The 16,384-nt window shown below is 53.6% G+C and overlaps 1 protein-coding gene across 1 annotated transcript in view; it reads right to left on the reverse strand.

Moving 5' to 3' along the window:
• The window catches only part of LOC134434253 (olfactory receptor 14J1-like), a gene marked incomplete at its 5' end in the record, with an annotated part of 184,085 nt that extends 167,910 nt beyond the window's left edge, over positions 1-16,175 (reverse strand). The window contains one exon of the mRNA XM_063182934.1: positions 15,534-16,175. Coding sequence (XP_063039004.1) covers positions 15,534-16,175 — 642 coding nt within the window. The remainder of the gene's footprint in view (positions 1-15,533) is intronic.
• Positions 16,176-16,384: the final 209 nt, after the last annotated feature.

Here is a 16,384-nt window from a genome sequence, read left to right on the forward strand (position 1 = left end):
CAGGCAGAGACAGGCTGAAGGCAATCAGGATTGGGAAGACATTGAGCTGAGACTTCACTTGGGGAAAGATCTTCACAGCCCTGTGCATGGTGAGTGTGTGGGTGCAGGGCAATGTCCCCTGTGCTCCTGGAGGGATCTCCTGAAGCCAGCACACCCCACAGTCTGGGGGATGTGTCAGGAGGACTCTCCCAGTTTCTCTGGGACACAGGAGGAGGGGGAGGAGGATGTGCTGCAGAGCGGGGCTGCCCTGGGCACCATCAAAGGGACAGAGCAGGACGGCTCCTGCTTCCAGAGACAGCTGCAGGGGGTGAAGCTGGGGCTGCAGCCAGGGCTGCCCAGGGCTGTCCTGCAGAGCAGCTCCTGCAGCCCTCAGGGCTCTTGGCCAGCCCAGGGCATGTGCCACCTGCCAGGGGCAGCTCTCAACCTGCCTGGCAGACCCCCATGGACGCTGCAGGGGAGAAGTTGGAGGTGGAACGAGTCACCCCCATCAGGGCAGATTCCTCTTGCTGTGGAGATGGTGCAGCATGGCCAGGGCTGCTCTCAGCTTTCTCCTCAAGGGAAGGGAAAGGGGCTTTCCGCTTTGGCTGTGTCACTGACACTCCTGCACTTTCACTCTGGACATCAGCATATGGGCCTCAGATCTCCCTCCGAAAGTGCCTCCTCAGCCTCCTCTCCCCTCAGACAGCAGCACCTTGGCTTGCAGCATCTCTGTTTCTCTGGCCTGCTCTTAAGGCCGTGGTGCCAGGGAGATGCACTTGGGCAGTACCCTGAGTTTGGAGGGGGTCTGCAAGGCAGAGCTGAGCCCCCAGGGCTGGGCTGGGCTTTTCCAGCAAAGGCAGGGACAAGGCTTGGATAGAGAGAAACAGCTCTCAGTAGGCACATCTTGAGGCAGCAGTGAGCCACGCCAGCCTTTCGTATCCCATCCGGTCCAGCTGCATTGGGAAAGAGAGAAGGGTTTGGAGAAAATTATATTTAAATTGGAGTGTTCACAAAGTCCAGTTTTTTTTTCAAAACATTTTTAAGTGCAGGCACCCTGAAATAGAGAAATTGTAACATTCAAAGGACTCCTGTGTGGGGACTAGCACTGACTGCAGTGGGGCACAGTGATTCCTGTTTTCCTTGGGTCTCCCAGGTGTTCAGGCTGAGAGCAGTGCTAAAGATGAGGCAGGTACTCAGCAGCACAAACTCAAAATCAAAAAATATTTAGCAAAATTACCTCAATGGAAGAGAGGTGATTTTGGAGAGATTCCAAATAAAATACATAGAATTGACTCAAATGAATTAGTCACACTTTGTCAATGTCTTCTTTCAACAGTCCACTATGCCCAGAGTCAAGCAATGTCCAACAGCAGCTCCATCAGGCACTTCCTCCTGCTGGCACTGGCAGACACGCGGCAGCTGCAGCTCCTGCACTTCTGCCTCTTGCTGGGCATCTCCCTGGCTGCCCTCCTGGGCAACGGCCTTGTCATCAGCGCTGTAGCCTGCGGCCACCACCTGCACACACCCATGTTCTTCTTCCTGCTCAACCTGGCCCTCAGCGACCTGGGCTCCATCTGCACCACTGTCCCCAAAGCCATGCACAATTCCCTCTGGGACACCAGAGACATCTCCTACTCAGGATGTGCTGCTCAGCTATTTCTGTTTGTATTTTTCATTTCTGCAGAATTTTCCCTCCTGACTGTCATGTGCTACGACCGCTACGTGTCCATCTGCAAACCCCTGCACTACGGGACCCTCCTGGGCAGCAGAGCTTGTGCCCACATGGCAGCAGCTGCCTGGGCCAGTGCCTTTCTCGATGCTCTGCTGCAAACAGCCAATACATTTTCCCTGCCCCTGTGCCATGGCAATGTCCTGGGCCAGTTCTTCTGTGAGGTGCCCCAGATCCTCAAGCTCTCCTGCTCACACTCCACCTTCAGAAAAATTTGGATTTCATTGTTTGTTGCCTCTTTAGCTTTTGGCTGTTTTGTGTTCATTGTTTTCTCCTATGTGCAGATCTTCAGGGCTGTGCTGAGGATCCCCTCTGAGCTGGGACGGCACAAAGCCTTTTCCACCTGCCTCCCTCACCTGGCCGTGCTCTCTCTGTTTGTGAGCACTGGCTTTGTTGCCTACCTGAAGCCCCCCTTCATCTCCTCCCCATCCCTAGATCTGGCCCTGTCAGTTCTGTATTCGGTGGTGCCTCCAGCCCTGAACCCCATCATCTACAGCCTCAGGAACCAGGAGCTCAAGGCTGCAGTGTGGACACTAATGAGTGGACCATTTAGGAAACATTAAACTGGTTGCCAATTTCTGCATATCTCTTGAAATTAAAGTAATCTTTGATACTTCTTGTTGGATTGGTTATGTTTTTTATTCTGTTTTCTTTTTTTTAATAATCTCCATAAAACAAGGCCATTTTTTCTGCAATTTCTTATTTTGTTTCTCCAAACTTCACTGTGGCCTCACACTGTGTCAGTGAAGAGGAGGTTTCGTAGTAGTCTTAACGGAATTAAAGGATCTCCCAGCAGAGTTTTCACAGGAGATTCCCCTTATGTTGCCTTCTCTGTAGCAGCAGCAGCAATGTCTGTGTGCAGAGCTGGGGCAGATCAGGGCTGGCACAGCAGCTGTGCCCAGCAGCAGCAGCAGCACTTGGTGTTGCCAGTGCTGCTGCCGTGGCCCTGCCCCGCTGCCCTGGTGGCCCTGGTGTTGCTGCAGGGCGTGAGTGCTCTCGGGGTCAGGCACAGCCCTGGGGGTGGCAGTGCCGGGGCTGCAGCAGGGACAGGCCATGGGCACTGCTGGGGCAGTGCTGACGCCTCAGCCCAGGGCCTGGGGGCTCCAGGCTTCTTGCCCAGGCTCTCTCAAGAACACGCCCAGGCCAATGCCCAGCACAGAAAAGCCCCGTGAGCAGCCCCAGGCTGGCCGTGGGCAGGCTGGGGGCAAACAGCATGGCTGGGGCTCTGCAAGGGCCCTGGGGCAGACGGGAAGGAGCAGCAGAGCAGGGGCTGATCCATCCCCAGTGCGCTGCACAGCCCAGGGCAGCGTCCCAGAGCATCCTCATGGAGCTGCCAACAACATCCCTCCTCTGCAGCCCTGGCCTCTCCCCCAGCTCACACATGTGCCCCATCCTTGCAGGCACAGACACGGCAGCACTGGCTCAGCAGCCGCTGTTTGCATTGCACAGAGCAGGGGGAGCACCCCCATGCTCTTGGTGTGGGGACATGAACCTGAGGGAGCACAAATGCCATCATCCCCTGGGGCCAGCAAGGGCTGGGGGACACCAGGGAAACCACTCAGCTTTGTCGTGGCCTCTGCAGTCAGCCAGAAAGTTTGTTCCCATCAGCTGGGAGTTTCCTGTCTCACTGCAGATGCTGTTTCTATGAACCAGGGCTGCCTGGCAGCCACCCCCAAACTGCCCTGAACATTTCCTTGGCTTCACCTGTGCTTTCTTTCCCCTTTCCTGATCTAGATCACTTCTTTTTCCACCCCTGTCCCCTCCCTTCAAACAGCCCATCCCTGTTTGCCGTGTCCACTCTGGCCCCACTCCCCATTGCAGTTCCTTACTTGGCACCCATGGGAACATCCCTTGGGCAGCAGGATCATCCTACAAGTGCTGCAGGAATTTTCTGCAGGCTCCTGCAGTGCCTGGTGCTGCTCCCTTGCCAGAGGCACCCCAGGCCAGGGGGGCACATCTGGGCTGCTGTGTCTGGCTCTGGGGCTCCCTATTCTGGGCACTGAGTAGGGGCTGCAGAGGCTCTGCAGGACTGACAGGATGGGCTTTGGGGCTGGCAGGAGAAGCTGAGGGACCTGGGCTGCTGGAGCTGCTGAAGAGGAGGCCCAGGGCTCCTCCTGCAACTGCTCCAAGGGTGGTTCCAGAGAGTCACAGAATCATCCAGGTTGCAAAAGGCCTTGGAGACCATCAATTCCAACCTCTTCCCTGACACTGCCTTGTCTCCCTGAGCCTCCTCTTCTCCAAGATGAACCACCCCAGCTCCCTCAGCCACTCTGATAGAACTTGTGCTCCAGACCCCTCACCAGCCTTGTTGTCCTTCTCTGGACACACTCCAGCCCCTCCATGGCCTTCCGAAATTGGGGGCCCAGAAGTGGACACAGCACTCGAGGTGTGGCCTCACCAGTGCCGAGTGCAGGGGAAGAATCACTGCCCTGCTCCTGCTGGCCACACCATTCCTGATCCAGGCCAGCAGCCATTGGCCTTCTTGCCCACCTGGGCACACTGCTGGCTCATGTCCAGCCTGTTGTCCATCAGTTCCCCAGGTCCCTTTCTGCCTGGCCGCTGTCCAGCCACTCTGTCCCCAGCCTGTAGCACTGCAGGGGTTGTTGTGGCCAAAGTGCAGGACTTCGACTTATTAAACTTCATCTTATTGGACTCTGCCCATCCATCCAACTGTTCCCGGTCTCTCTGCAGAGGCCTCCTACCTTCCAGCAGAGGGACACACGCTCCCAGCTTAGTTTTGTCTGCAGATTTACTACTGAAAGTCTCAACACTGTCGTCCATGTTGTCAGTAACAATATTGAACAGAACTGGCTCCAGCAGAGACCCCTGAGGGACACCACAGGTGGCTGCTTGCCAGCTGGATGTAGCAGCATTCACCACCACTCTCTGGTGTAACATTCACCGCCACTCAACTGGGCCTCCAGACAGTTGTTGGTGTTTAGTTGATGCCCCTTGTTCTTTCAGAGAATACTAAAAAACTTAATAATTTCATGGTCAGTAGTGGTGTTCACAGAGGTCCCAGAAGAGGGAAGAGAAAAGGATCTGACTCCATGTTTCAGAAGACTAATTTATTATTTTATGATAGATATTATAATAAAATTATACAAAAAGAATAGAAGAAGGGATTTCATCAGAAGGCTTGCAAGCAAAGGTGAAAGAATGGAATGATAACAAAATCCTGTGTCTGACCAGAGAGACACACAGCTGGACTGTGATTGGCCATTAATTAGAAACAACGACATGAAGCCAATCACAGATCCACCTGTTGCATTCCACAGCAGCAGATAATTATTGTTTATACTTTGTAACTGAGGCCTCAGCTTCTCAGGAGCTAAATCCTAGCAAAGGGATTTTTCAGAAAATATCATGGCTACAATGGTCGCTGTGCCCCAAACAGCCTCTGACCACCTCTGATCTGCCACCAGCCCTTCTCTGTTTGTGACCAGCAGGAGACAGAGCTTTCTTTGGCAGTGGGAATTGCAGGAAACCTCCCCCAGGTGCACCTTGGAAGGTTCAGGCTGGAGCTGAAGAGAAGGCAATGTCCCTCGCAGGGCAGAATGTTGGTGCTGGAGGTGTGGCAGCGTGAGACTGGGCCATGGCCAGGCTCTGTGTGCCAGGAGCCGGCAGCGCTGGGTGCAGGGAGCCCAGGGAGGGCACAGCAACGCTGGGTGAGAAATGCTGGGGCACAGCGAGATGGGCGAGTGCAGCCGGCCAGGGCAGAGGAGCAGCACGCCCAGGGGGCACAGCCTGCAGGACAGAGGGCCAAGGGCTGGGCAGGGCTGGCAGGGCCACAGGCACTCAGGCCTTTGTGCCCTGGGATCGGGCAACGTCTCTGGAGGCCCCACAGGAGGAACTTTCCTGGCAGGGGCTGCACTTTGCTTCTCCCTCAGCCTCCCTGGCGAGGCTGGCAGAGGCTGCAGGTTGATGCCATTTGTCCTTGCTGCCCCTCACATCGCCCTGGCCCAACAAGAGCCCCGAGGCAGCCGTGAGGGACAGGCCCTGCTGGCCCAGGCTGGGCTCAGGGCTTGGCCTTTCTGCTTCCTGCAGCCAAGCCAGGCCTTGCTCAGCATTGCAGTTCCCTGCTCAGAGCCTTGGGCTCCCTGCAATCCTGCCCTCAAGGATCTGCTCTCACCAGGCCCTGGGCAGCCTTGGGCACTCCCTGCCCTCACTGGGGCCCAGCCATGCTCCAAGGCACTTGGAGTTTTGCTGCTGACTCCTTGAGCAGTTTCTTCATCCTTCTCTGCGTGCCTGAGGCTCCTGGACCCAGCCCCAAATCCAGCGTGGGGCTGATTAAAATACAGAAAGCCCTCAGGAGCTCTTTGTCTCCCTTCCATTGTCTTTGAGTCTCCAGGGCTTGTGCAGTGATTGGAGTCAGTTTGGAGTTGTCTTCAGGAGGAAGATGTCAAAATGCTCCTCATGATTTTTGTTTTTTTAATTACATCAGTATCTTTCTAGTTTTTAGTTATGAGAAGAGGGGATAGAAGCATTCCCCAAGTGATCTGGATGCTGAATGTCTCCTTAGGAGGTCTTGGCATGGATAAGAATCAGCCCTTTGCAGGCTGAGCCTGTTTGGACAAGCGGCTCCTCACCCCCAGCCTCACCATGTCTGACAATGCCCACCTGGGACTGACATTCCAAAAAAGAAGAAAAATTTTAGCATTTTTCCTTATAAATAAAATTTATTAATAACAAAATTATAATTGTATTATTTTAATTTAGGATAGTCTTAGACAATATTTTTATTACCTAATTTGTATATTTATATTAAAATTGGATACATTTCTAGCAACCAAGAAATTTATTCATAATTGGTTCTAAGTAACAAAATTCTTTCATGAATTAATTAAATAATTTCTATTGGCTATTTATTTCTTTCTCTTTATGTTAATTAGTTATATTTGTAGTCTTTTTGCCATCTTTTTTATCATCTTTTTCTCAGACAGGGTTGGGGGGGAGTGCACTTCGGGGTCCCTGGAGACATTTCTGGGGCACATTTGGGGCAGTTTTGAGTCTGGGGAGGGAATTCAGAGGGAACTTGAGGGTCTGGAGGACACTTGGGGAAGCCGGGTGGGCACTTGGAGGGGCACTCAGGGATTTTGAGGGACAGTTCAGGGTTCGGGGCAGCACTTGGGGATCCAAGAGGGCCCTTGGAGGTGATCGAGAGGAATCTGGGGCCCTTCGGGGTCCGGGCGGGCACTTGGAGGGACTCGAACGAGGCTCTCTGGGGCGCGGGGGGTGATGGGAGTTGTAGGCGCAGGTATCATACGGTTTAACGGGGCCGCGGAGCATCACGGGAGTTCTGGGCGCAGCTGCAATGGCTCTCGATGGGGCACGGGGCATGACGGGAGCTGTAGTCCCGAAAGTGGTTGGAATGAAATGTTTGGGAGTCCGGGATGGCTCTTGGGGGACACCTTTGCGTCCGAGCCCCGACTTGAGATCCTCTGGTGAAACGTAAATGCCACGGGAGCCCTTGGGAGGAGCTCGGAGATCTCCAGCCGGGCTCTTCAGGGCACGGGTCGCGGCCGGAGTTTTAGGCGCAGGACTGTGTTCTGAGGGGCTCTGGGGCCACGGGGGACGAGAGCAGATGAATTCCCAGAAGTGGCTGTACCGGCCATCTGTGGGGGTGCGAGCACTCAGGGGTCCGGGGGTGTTTACGGGAGTCCCGAATGTGCGCTGAGGGGACAATGAGGGACCCTGGAGTGTTTGGGGGACAATTATGGGACAGATGGGGACGGATCCCGGAGTTCTGTGGAGCGCGGGGCATGACGGCAGTTATTCTCCCGGCTGCAATGAGGCTCAGTCAGGCCGTGGGGCATGATGGGAGTTGTAGGCAAAAAGAAAATTTGCTGCCTGTGTAAGCACCGCCCCCAGGCCCAGATCCCTGGTGCTGATTGGCTGTGGCTGGAGATGGGCGGGAGCTTCGGCAAATGGGATGCAGTGGAAGTGGGAACAGCCAATTCACCCTCCTGCAGTCCCTCCCAGTAAAACCCAGTTCATCCCCAGTACAGACCAGTATAACATCAGTAAAGCCCAATTAGTCCCCAGTAGAACCCATTACATTCCAGTACCCCTCCAATCCCTCCCAGTACAGCCCAGTTCGTCCCAATACACCCGAGTTCATTCCCAGTCGTTCACAGTTCCTCACAGTAACATCCACAGGTACCCCAGTGTCCCCAGTCATCTCTGCAATTGCCCCAGTGTCCCCAGGTTCTCCCAGTATCCCCCAGTGTCACTCCCAGTATGTTCCAGTGTCTCCCACAGCGTTCCCAGTGTTCCCCAGTATGTCCCAGTCCTCCCCAGTGTTTCCAAGGACAGTTTAATTTCTCTCGGTGGCCGTCGCAGCCAAACCCAGCAGTGGGGTCAGTGCAGTGCCCATGGCCACAGCCCCTTGCAGTGGCCCCGTGCAGCTTGGGCTGATGATCCACCCTCACAGCTGGCCCAGGGCAGCTCTGCAGTGGCTTTGGTGGCAGCTGGGGCTGGCACGCACCTGAGCAGTGTGTCTGTTTGCAGTGGGGAAACTCAGGAGGTTCAGATTGCTTCAAAAAGCCCCCAAAAGTGAAAACCCCTCTTAGGCTGAGTGCAGCCAGCTCTGCAAGCACAGCAGGTCCCAGGGGAGTGAGGACAGACAGGATGGGGCTGGGCAATGTGGAGTAAGGTTGTCCACACTGGGTCAGAGCTCCAGGCACAGCTTCTGTGAGCAGGCCAGAGCTGCTGAGGAGAGACCCTGGGCCAATATCAATCACAGAATGCTGCAATCACCTCTGATGTAAAGAGAAATAAAATAAAATACATCCTTTAAAATAGGAATGTGTATTTCTTACAAGTTCTTTGAAATCTTTCTCCATAAGTGGACTAGGAAAACTTTAATAACCCTCTCAGGGCTTTTGTGTTGTTTATATCAGACTCAGTCCCTGAGAGTGTCTCCAAAAAACGTCTCAACAACTCAAATTAAAATTTAGACTCCAAATTTTCTTAAAGTTTTAATGGGTCCCGCTGAGGGACAGGACTGAGAAAGTGTCCCCAGGTTCCAGTTAGAGCAGAACACTGGAGGCAGTGATGACAGCTGGGGACAAACAAGGCCAAGGTGTCTCTGGTGCTGAGCAAAGCTGGATGTGTTTGAGGAATGCCAAGGGCCAAGGCCTGAGCCCCAGCCCCTGGCCAGGCAGATGCTGTCTCTCCCTCCTTGCTCAGGGCTCTTCCTGGGATGGGCACTGGCATGTGGGGATGTGCAAAGGCAAGGGCAGGAGCATGGGGCGGCCCCTGCCAGGCTGCTGAGCAGGGACAAGGAGGAAATGAGGCCCCAGGCCTGCAAGGGTCACTTGTCTCCTGCTCCTGCCTCAGGCCCAGGCCCAGCAGCCATGGCCAAAGTGCTGCCCAAGTTGGCTCTGGCAGGGCTGTCTGACAGCTGCTGCCCATGCCTGTGCCCTGTGCAGCCCAGGCTGTCCCATGATGTCCCTGCCCTGCGCCTCTGTCCCTGCAGGCTGTCGTCATCCCCCGGCTGCTCCACCTGGCTGGCCCCTTCCTTTGGCTCTGCCTCCTGCCTGCCTCTGCCTGCCCACACAAAGCCTGGGGCTGATACCAAAAGGGTTCATTCCATGCTCACCCTGCCTGTGAACTTTCAGCACAGGAACAAGGCATGCAGGGGCTGCTTTCCCAGCAAGGATGGTGGAAGAGAACAAGAAGACATCTGCCTCAAGAGGGCAGGAATGGAGAAATCAAGGAGTGAATCGGGGAACTTGGGGTGGGTTTTATGGAAGTGGGTAAATTGTAATTCACATTTAGGGACTTTATATAGGTAACACACTGGTAGAATTCCATATCCATGTAAGGTTAGGAGTTATCCCGTGCTGGACCTCAGGCCTGAATAAATGATACCCTCTGAAATAGCAAATTAGTGTTAAGGAGCCCTATTCTGATATTTTGGACACTTGGTGACAGCAGAGGCTGACAGATCCAATGGCCTCGCTGTGACACTGTGGAACCCCATGGAACAAAGGGTCCATTGTGATGCAGTGGAGCCCCATGGAACCAAATGTCCATTGTATAAGAGCAAGGTCTTGTGGAACCAAGGAGACCATTGATGACAGTGTGGAAGCTCATGGAGCCATGGGGTCATTGTGACAGTGTGGGGCTGCATGTTACCAATGGTCCATTGTGACACTGCAGAACCTTCTGGAATCAAGGGGATCATGTTATGCAGTGGAACCCCATGGAACCAAAAGTCCATTGTGACACAGCAAGACCTCCTGGAACCAAGGGTCCATTGTGGCTCTGTGGGGCTTCCCAGAGCCAAGGAGACCACTTGGATACTGTGGGACCTCATGGAACCACCTGGCACTGTGACACAGCAGGGCCACCTGGAGGCAAGGGGCCACTGAGACACTGAGGAACCTCATGGAGCCAAAGGTCCCTTGTTACACTGCAGGGCCCTGTGGAACCAACAGGACTGTGGTGCTCCATGGAACCAAGGGGCCATTCTAGTTCTGCTTTGCCTCATGGAACCAAGAGGCCTCCACGACACTACAGTGCCTCATGGAATCAAGGGGATCACAGTGACACTGTGGGGCTCCATGGGACAAAGGGGCCATTCTGATTCTGCTTTGCCTCATGGAGCCAAGGAGCCACCATGACACTGCAGGGCCTCATGGAATCAAGGGGATCACAGTGACACTGTGGGGCTCCATGGGACAAAGGGGCCATTTTGACCCCATGGAACCAAGGTGACCATTGCTCTGCTATGGGACATCATGGAACCAAGGGGGCCATTGAGCCACAGCGAAGCCTCATGGAACCATGGAGATCATTATGACACATGGGACCTCATGGAACCAAAGGGCATTGTGACACAGCAAGCCCTCATGGAACCAAGGGCACAATAGTGACCCTGTGGGGCTCTGAGTGACCAATGGGGTATTCTTACAGTGCACAACCAAGCTGACCACTGTGACACTGTGGTGCATCATGGAAACAAAAGTCCATTTTAACCCAGTATGGCTGCATGAAACCATGGAGGCCATTTTTACACTTTGAAGCCTCGTGAAACCAAAGAGTCATTGTGGCACTTTGTGTCCCTATAGAACTAAGGAGTCCATTGTGACACTATGAGCCCGTGTTGGGCCAAAGGGAAAATTTGGCACTGTGTGGCACCACGGAACCAAGGGACCATTGCGACACTACAGGGCCCCATGGAACTAAGAATTCTTGGAACAGTGTGGGACTCATGGAACCAAAGGTCCATTGTGACATTGCGGGGCCTCATGGATCTAAGGGGGGGCAATTGTGATGCTGTGGGACCCAGTGGAAGCAAGGGGCAAGTGTGACACAGCTGGGCCTCATGCAGCCAAGGGGCCACTGGGATCCTGAGGAGCCCACAAGAACCAAGGGGCCTTTTTGACATTCTGCTGCTGTGGAGACCCTGAGAGGCATTCCCTGGGTTAGGGAGACACAAGAAACTTCCCTCAAAAGCTGTGCGACCCCATTGGCTCCTTCCTCTTGTTCTCTGTCCCTCAGCCCCTCTCTCCCCATTCCCCCATTGGCCCCATCTTTGTACTGCCCCCATGGCACTGATCAACCCCTTCCTCTCGAGATACAGAAACCTGGACTCCCCCCGGGAGTCCTGTCTTGTGACCCTGAACATCTCACTGCACGGCTGAATTAAACATCTGTGGGTACCATGCAAAGGCCCTTTTTGCTTCCCTACCCTGGGCTTTATTAGTAGCTATTCCGGCTGCAGCAATGGCCCATTATGGCACTGTGGATCCAAGGACACCATTGTGACACTGTGGGACCTCAAGGATCCAGGGGGCCATTGTGACACTGAAGAACTTCATGGAACCCAGGGTCCATTGTGACACAGCAGGGCCTCAGTGGAACAAAGGAACCAATTCTGACAGTACAGAAACTCATGGAACCAAGGGGCTGTGTTGATACAGCTGGGCCACATGGAACCCAGGAGACCACTGACATTTAGGGACCTCGTGGAACCAGGATCCATTGTGACACTGCAGAAACAAGGAGGCCATTGTTGATGCTATGAAAGCTCACAGAACCAAGCAGCCATTGTGACACTCCAGGGCCTTGTTGAACCAGGCAGACCATTGTGACACCACAGAACCTCATGGCACTGAGGGTTTATTGTGACACAGGAGGGCCCATGGAGCCAGTTGTCCATTGTGACAATCTGGATCTGAGGAGACCACGGAGACACCATGGAAGCTCCTGGAAAGGTGGGTCCATTGTGACAAAGCAAGTCCTTGTGGAACCAAGGAGACCATTGTGACATCATGGAACCTCATGGGACCAAGGGTCCATTGTTACAGTTCAGAACCAAGGAAACCATGGTGACAGTACAGAACCTGACGGGAACAAGATTCCATTGTTATGCAGTGGGACTTCATGGAACCAAGGAACCACTGTGACACAGCAGGGCCACATGGAACCAATGATCCATGGAGATACTGCAGATCCAAGGAGATCATGGTGATGCTGTGGAACCTCATGTAGCCAAGGGGCCATTGTGACACTGTGGGACTCCATGGAACCAAATATTCATGGTGACACAGCAGGGCTGCTTGTGACCAATTGTCCATTGTAACCCTGCAGATCCAAGAGACCAGGGTGACACTCTGGCAGTTGATGGAACAGAGGGGCTGTTGTGACACACCAAGGCCTCATGGAACCAAGGAGAGCATTTTGAGAATACAGAACCCAATGGAACCAAGGATCCATTTTTCTACAGCAGGCCCTCATGGAACCAAGGGACCATTGTGAAACTGTGGGGCATAAGGGAGTCAAGGAAACCACTGATACTGAAACCCACTGGATAGAAACTTCTGAACAGAGTTTGGAGTATTTGAAAGCTGGCATTCTTCATTACAGCATGGTGGTCACTTGGGCCATCCTCCCTCCATTGGAGTGCATTAAGCATTGAATGAACAGAGTTTTTATCACACACACTGATTATGTATCCATTAGCTATCCCCACTTCCTTTGAGTTTATTTGACATAGTTGCACACCTTATCACAAATCCTTTTATGGTTCTTTGGGTTTTGTCTTCAACATCCAGTGCCCTTTTTAGGTGGCTGTTCCTTGAACCCTCTTTTTGAGTAAGGGCAATATTATTGTTCTGCATAACTTCTGTTTTGTCAGCCTTGCAGAGCTGAGCTGGCATCCTGCCTGATTTTTTGTGACTTCTGTTTGCCAGAGGTACATCCTCAATCAGTTTCTCCAAGGCTGTGCTGTTCTGTACTCCTGTCCTTGTCTCAGTGCTTGCCTCGCATGAGGCGTCTGCGACCCCCCAACCTATGGGCCTGGGGTTGGCAAGTGTTCCTGGGGGACAGGGATGGGACAGCTGGGCTGGACTGACCCAAGGGATGTTCCACTCCATATCACACCATGATCAGCAATCAACTGAGAAAAGTGGGGGGCCAAGGGGGGTAGGGGATAAATTTCTTTTTTCAGACATATTTCTTTCAAAACAGCACCTAGACATGCAGAATCCTCTCCTGCCACAAGGCGGTTAAATATTTTCTGCTGATAGGAGATTTCCTGTGAATTTGTTTTTCTTCTCTTTGTGGCCTTTTTCTTTTTGTGGCTGGTTTATTTCTGGGGTTTTTGTGTTGTTGTGGGTGGATCTTGCTTTGGGTTTTTTGATTAGGTTTGGGGTTTTTAGGTTTTGGTTGTGTTTGGGTTTTTCCCTATTGAACTGACTTTGCTCTGATGCATGAGTTTTTTCTGCCCTTTCTTGTGGCTTGCTTGGCGCCTGATGGCAAGATAAATTTACCCAACTCAGTCAACTTGCCCAGATACATTTTGCAGTCACCATTAACTAGATGAGTTGAGTGTCAGTCACACATCAGTTCAGTCCCTGCTGCAATTTGGCAGCATCCACAAAGGAATTGAAAGTATATTTAACTGGCATTGTAGAGACAATAGAAATATTCCACAGTGGCGGCCAAGGGCTGGTCACTGAGGGATGGTACCAGGGCATGGCTGCCAAGAGGACTCTGTACCATGGATGACATTTGACCCTCATTGTTCAGCCAAATTCCCACCCAGCCCATGTTCCACTCCTTCAGCCCAGCTCTCTCCAGTCTGGCTCTGAGGAGACGACAGCAGACCCTGTCCCAGGTCTGGCTGAAGTCTGGCACACAACATTCTCTTCTGTTCCCTCCCATGTGGGTTCTGCAGTCCCTGTCCTGTCCTGCCAGTGCCTGGAATGGCTGCAGGAAGATTTGCCACATCCCCTTCCCTGCTGAGCCTGAGCAGGCTGTGACTCTCCCAGTGCCCCTCCCTGCCCTGTGTGCAGAGTGGTTCCATGTCTGCCCTTCCCAAGTGCCCAGGACCCTCTGGGATGGCTCTGGCCTTTCCAAGGGTTTGAGACAGGTCCCACAGTGACGCTGCCCAGCCTTCTCAACAGCCCTGACACCAAAGGCCTTTTCCACATCCCTCAGTTCCAGGTCAGTGCCCAGAACACAGCACAGCCCTGTCCAGGTCCTCGGGCTGGTTCAGAAGGGAGGCAGCTCTGATTTCTCCCCACAGACCCTCACTCTATCCAATGTCTCTCTGTGCAGTCCATGGCTGCCCTGAGCATTTTTCCCTGGAGCCTCCCTGCCTGGGATATTTCTCTCTATGCAGTCCTAACCACAACCCAGCAAAGAATTCAGGTGTTTTCCCAGAGGACATTACTCTCAGAGTGAAGTGGCCTCAAGGCCCTGTTTGTGCCACTGGAATTGTGCCATCCCCGGGTGCTGCTGATGGTGTTTTTTGTCGCTGGGGTTCATCTCCCCACACACACACTATGCACTGCTGAGATCTCCTCAGCACAGAGCAAACATGGCCTGCTGGCCCTGGTCACTTGGTGTCCCTCCGTGCAGGGACAAACAACCTCCTGCAGGTGGGGAGAGGCCAGTGCTGGCAATGGTGGTTGCAGGGGCTGGTGTGGGACAATTGCCCTGGGGCACCTTCCCAGACTCTCCCAGAACAGAGACACAGCCCAGGCCCTGCTCTGCTGCTGCCTCAGGTCCATGCCAGGAGCTCTGGCTGTGCCAGGACACTGCTGTGAGCCCCCCCTGCACACTCCCCCCCTGCCCCAGGTACTGGGCTTTGCTGTGCCAGGGCATTCCTGGAGCACATTGCTGACAGCAGCTCTGGAGGGGAGCAAAGCCTCCCTGCCCTGCCCTCAGGAGATGCCCTTTGCTGCTGGAGCTGCTGTGCTGGAGCCCAGCTGTGTCCCAGCAGTGCCCATGGCCTGGCCCTGCCTGTGGCCACAGCAGGGACACGCAGCAGGACAGTGACCAAGCTGCCAGAGCACTCCGGCCTTACAGCCACAGCAGGGCTGGCAAGGACAGGGTGGAGTTGGGCAGAGCAGATCGGGGAAGAGGCAGGGCCATTGTCCCTGGCTGTGCTGCTGTGCTGGGAGTCTCTTCCTGCCACCTTTGCTCACAGGCACTGCCCCTGCAGAGACAGGGAAGGGCTGAGGAAATGCCTTGGACAGACAAGTCAGGCAGGCACTTGCTTTTGTTTAAACACCAAGGGAACAAACTACTTGCAAGTATTTTTATTTCAAAAGAAATGTAGATGTTCATGTAGAAAGCTAAGAGTAATACTACAGTATTTTGATAGAAACACTACAACAAAAGAAAAAGTTACCATAGCAAAGAATGGACAAACAGGGGAAAAAAAGGCTGAGATTGCAAAGAGTTATATTCTGAAGGCTCTGTAGCAGAAAAGAGAATTTATTGCTTCTAAAGTTGCAGTTACCTGTTTTCCCAAGGCATCCTTGAGCTCCTGGTTCCTCAGGCTGTAGATGAGGGGGTTCAGGGCTGGAGGCACCACCGAGTACAGAACTGACAGGGCCAGATCCAGGGATGGGGAGGAGATGGAGGGGGGCTTCAGGTAGGCAAAAAAGCTAGTGCTGACAAAGAGGGAGAGTACAGCCAGGTGAGGGAGGCAGGTGGAAAAGGCTTTGTGCCGTCCCTGCTCAGAGGGGATCCTCAGCACAGCCCTGAAGATCTGCACATAGGAGAAAACAATGAACACAAAACAAGCAAAAAATAGAAGAGCACTTAGCACAAGAAGCCCAAGTTCCCTGAGATAGGATTTGGAGCAGGAGAGTTTGAGGATCTGTGGGATTTCACAGAAGAACTGGTCCAGGGCATTGCCATGGCACAGGGGTAGGGAAAATGTATTGGCTGTGTGCAGCAGTGAATAGAGAAAGGCACTGGCCCAGGCAGCTGCTGCCATGTGGGCACAAGCTCTGCTGCCCAGGAGGGTCCTGTAGTGCAGGGGTTTGCAGATGGACATGTAGCGGTCGTAGCACATTACGGTCAGGAGAGAAAACTCTGCTGACATGAAGAAGGCAAAGAAAAACACCTGAGCAGCACATCCTGAGTAGGAGATGTCTCTGGTGTCCCAGAGGGAATTGTGCATGGCTTTGGGGACAGTGGTGCAGATGGAGCCCAGGTCGCTGAGGGCCAGGTTGAGCAGGAAGAAGAACATGGGCGTGTGCAGGTGGTGGCCGCAGGCTACGGCGCTGATGATGAGGCCGTTGCCCAGAAGGGCAGCCAGGGAGATGCCCAGCAAGAGGCAGAAGTGCAGGAGCTGCAGCTGCCGCGTGTCTGCCAATGCCAGCAGGAGGAAGTGCCTGATGGAGCTGCTGTTGGACATTCCTTCAT

Source organism: Melospiza melodia, unplaced genomic scaffold (assembly GCF_035770615.1).
Source record: "Melospiza melodia melodia isolate bMelMel2 unplaced genomic scaffold, bMelMel2.pri scaffold_34, whole genome shotgun sequence".
Taxonomy (NCBI): domain Eukaryota; kingdom Metazoa; phylum Chordata; class Aves; order Passeriformes; family Passerellidae; genus Melospiza; species Melospiza melodia.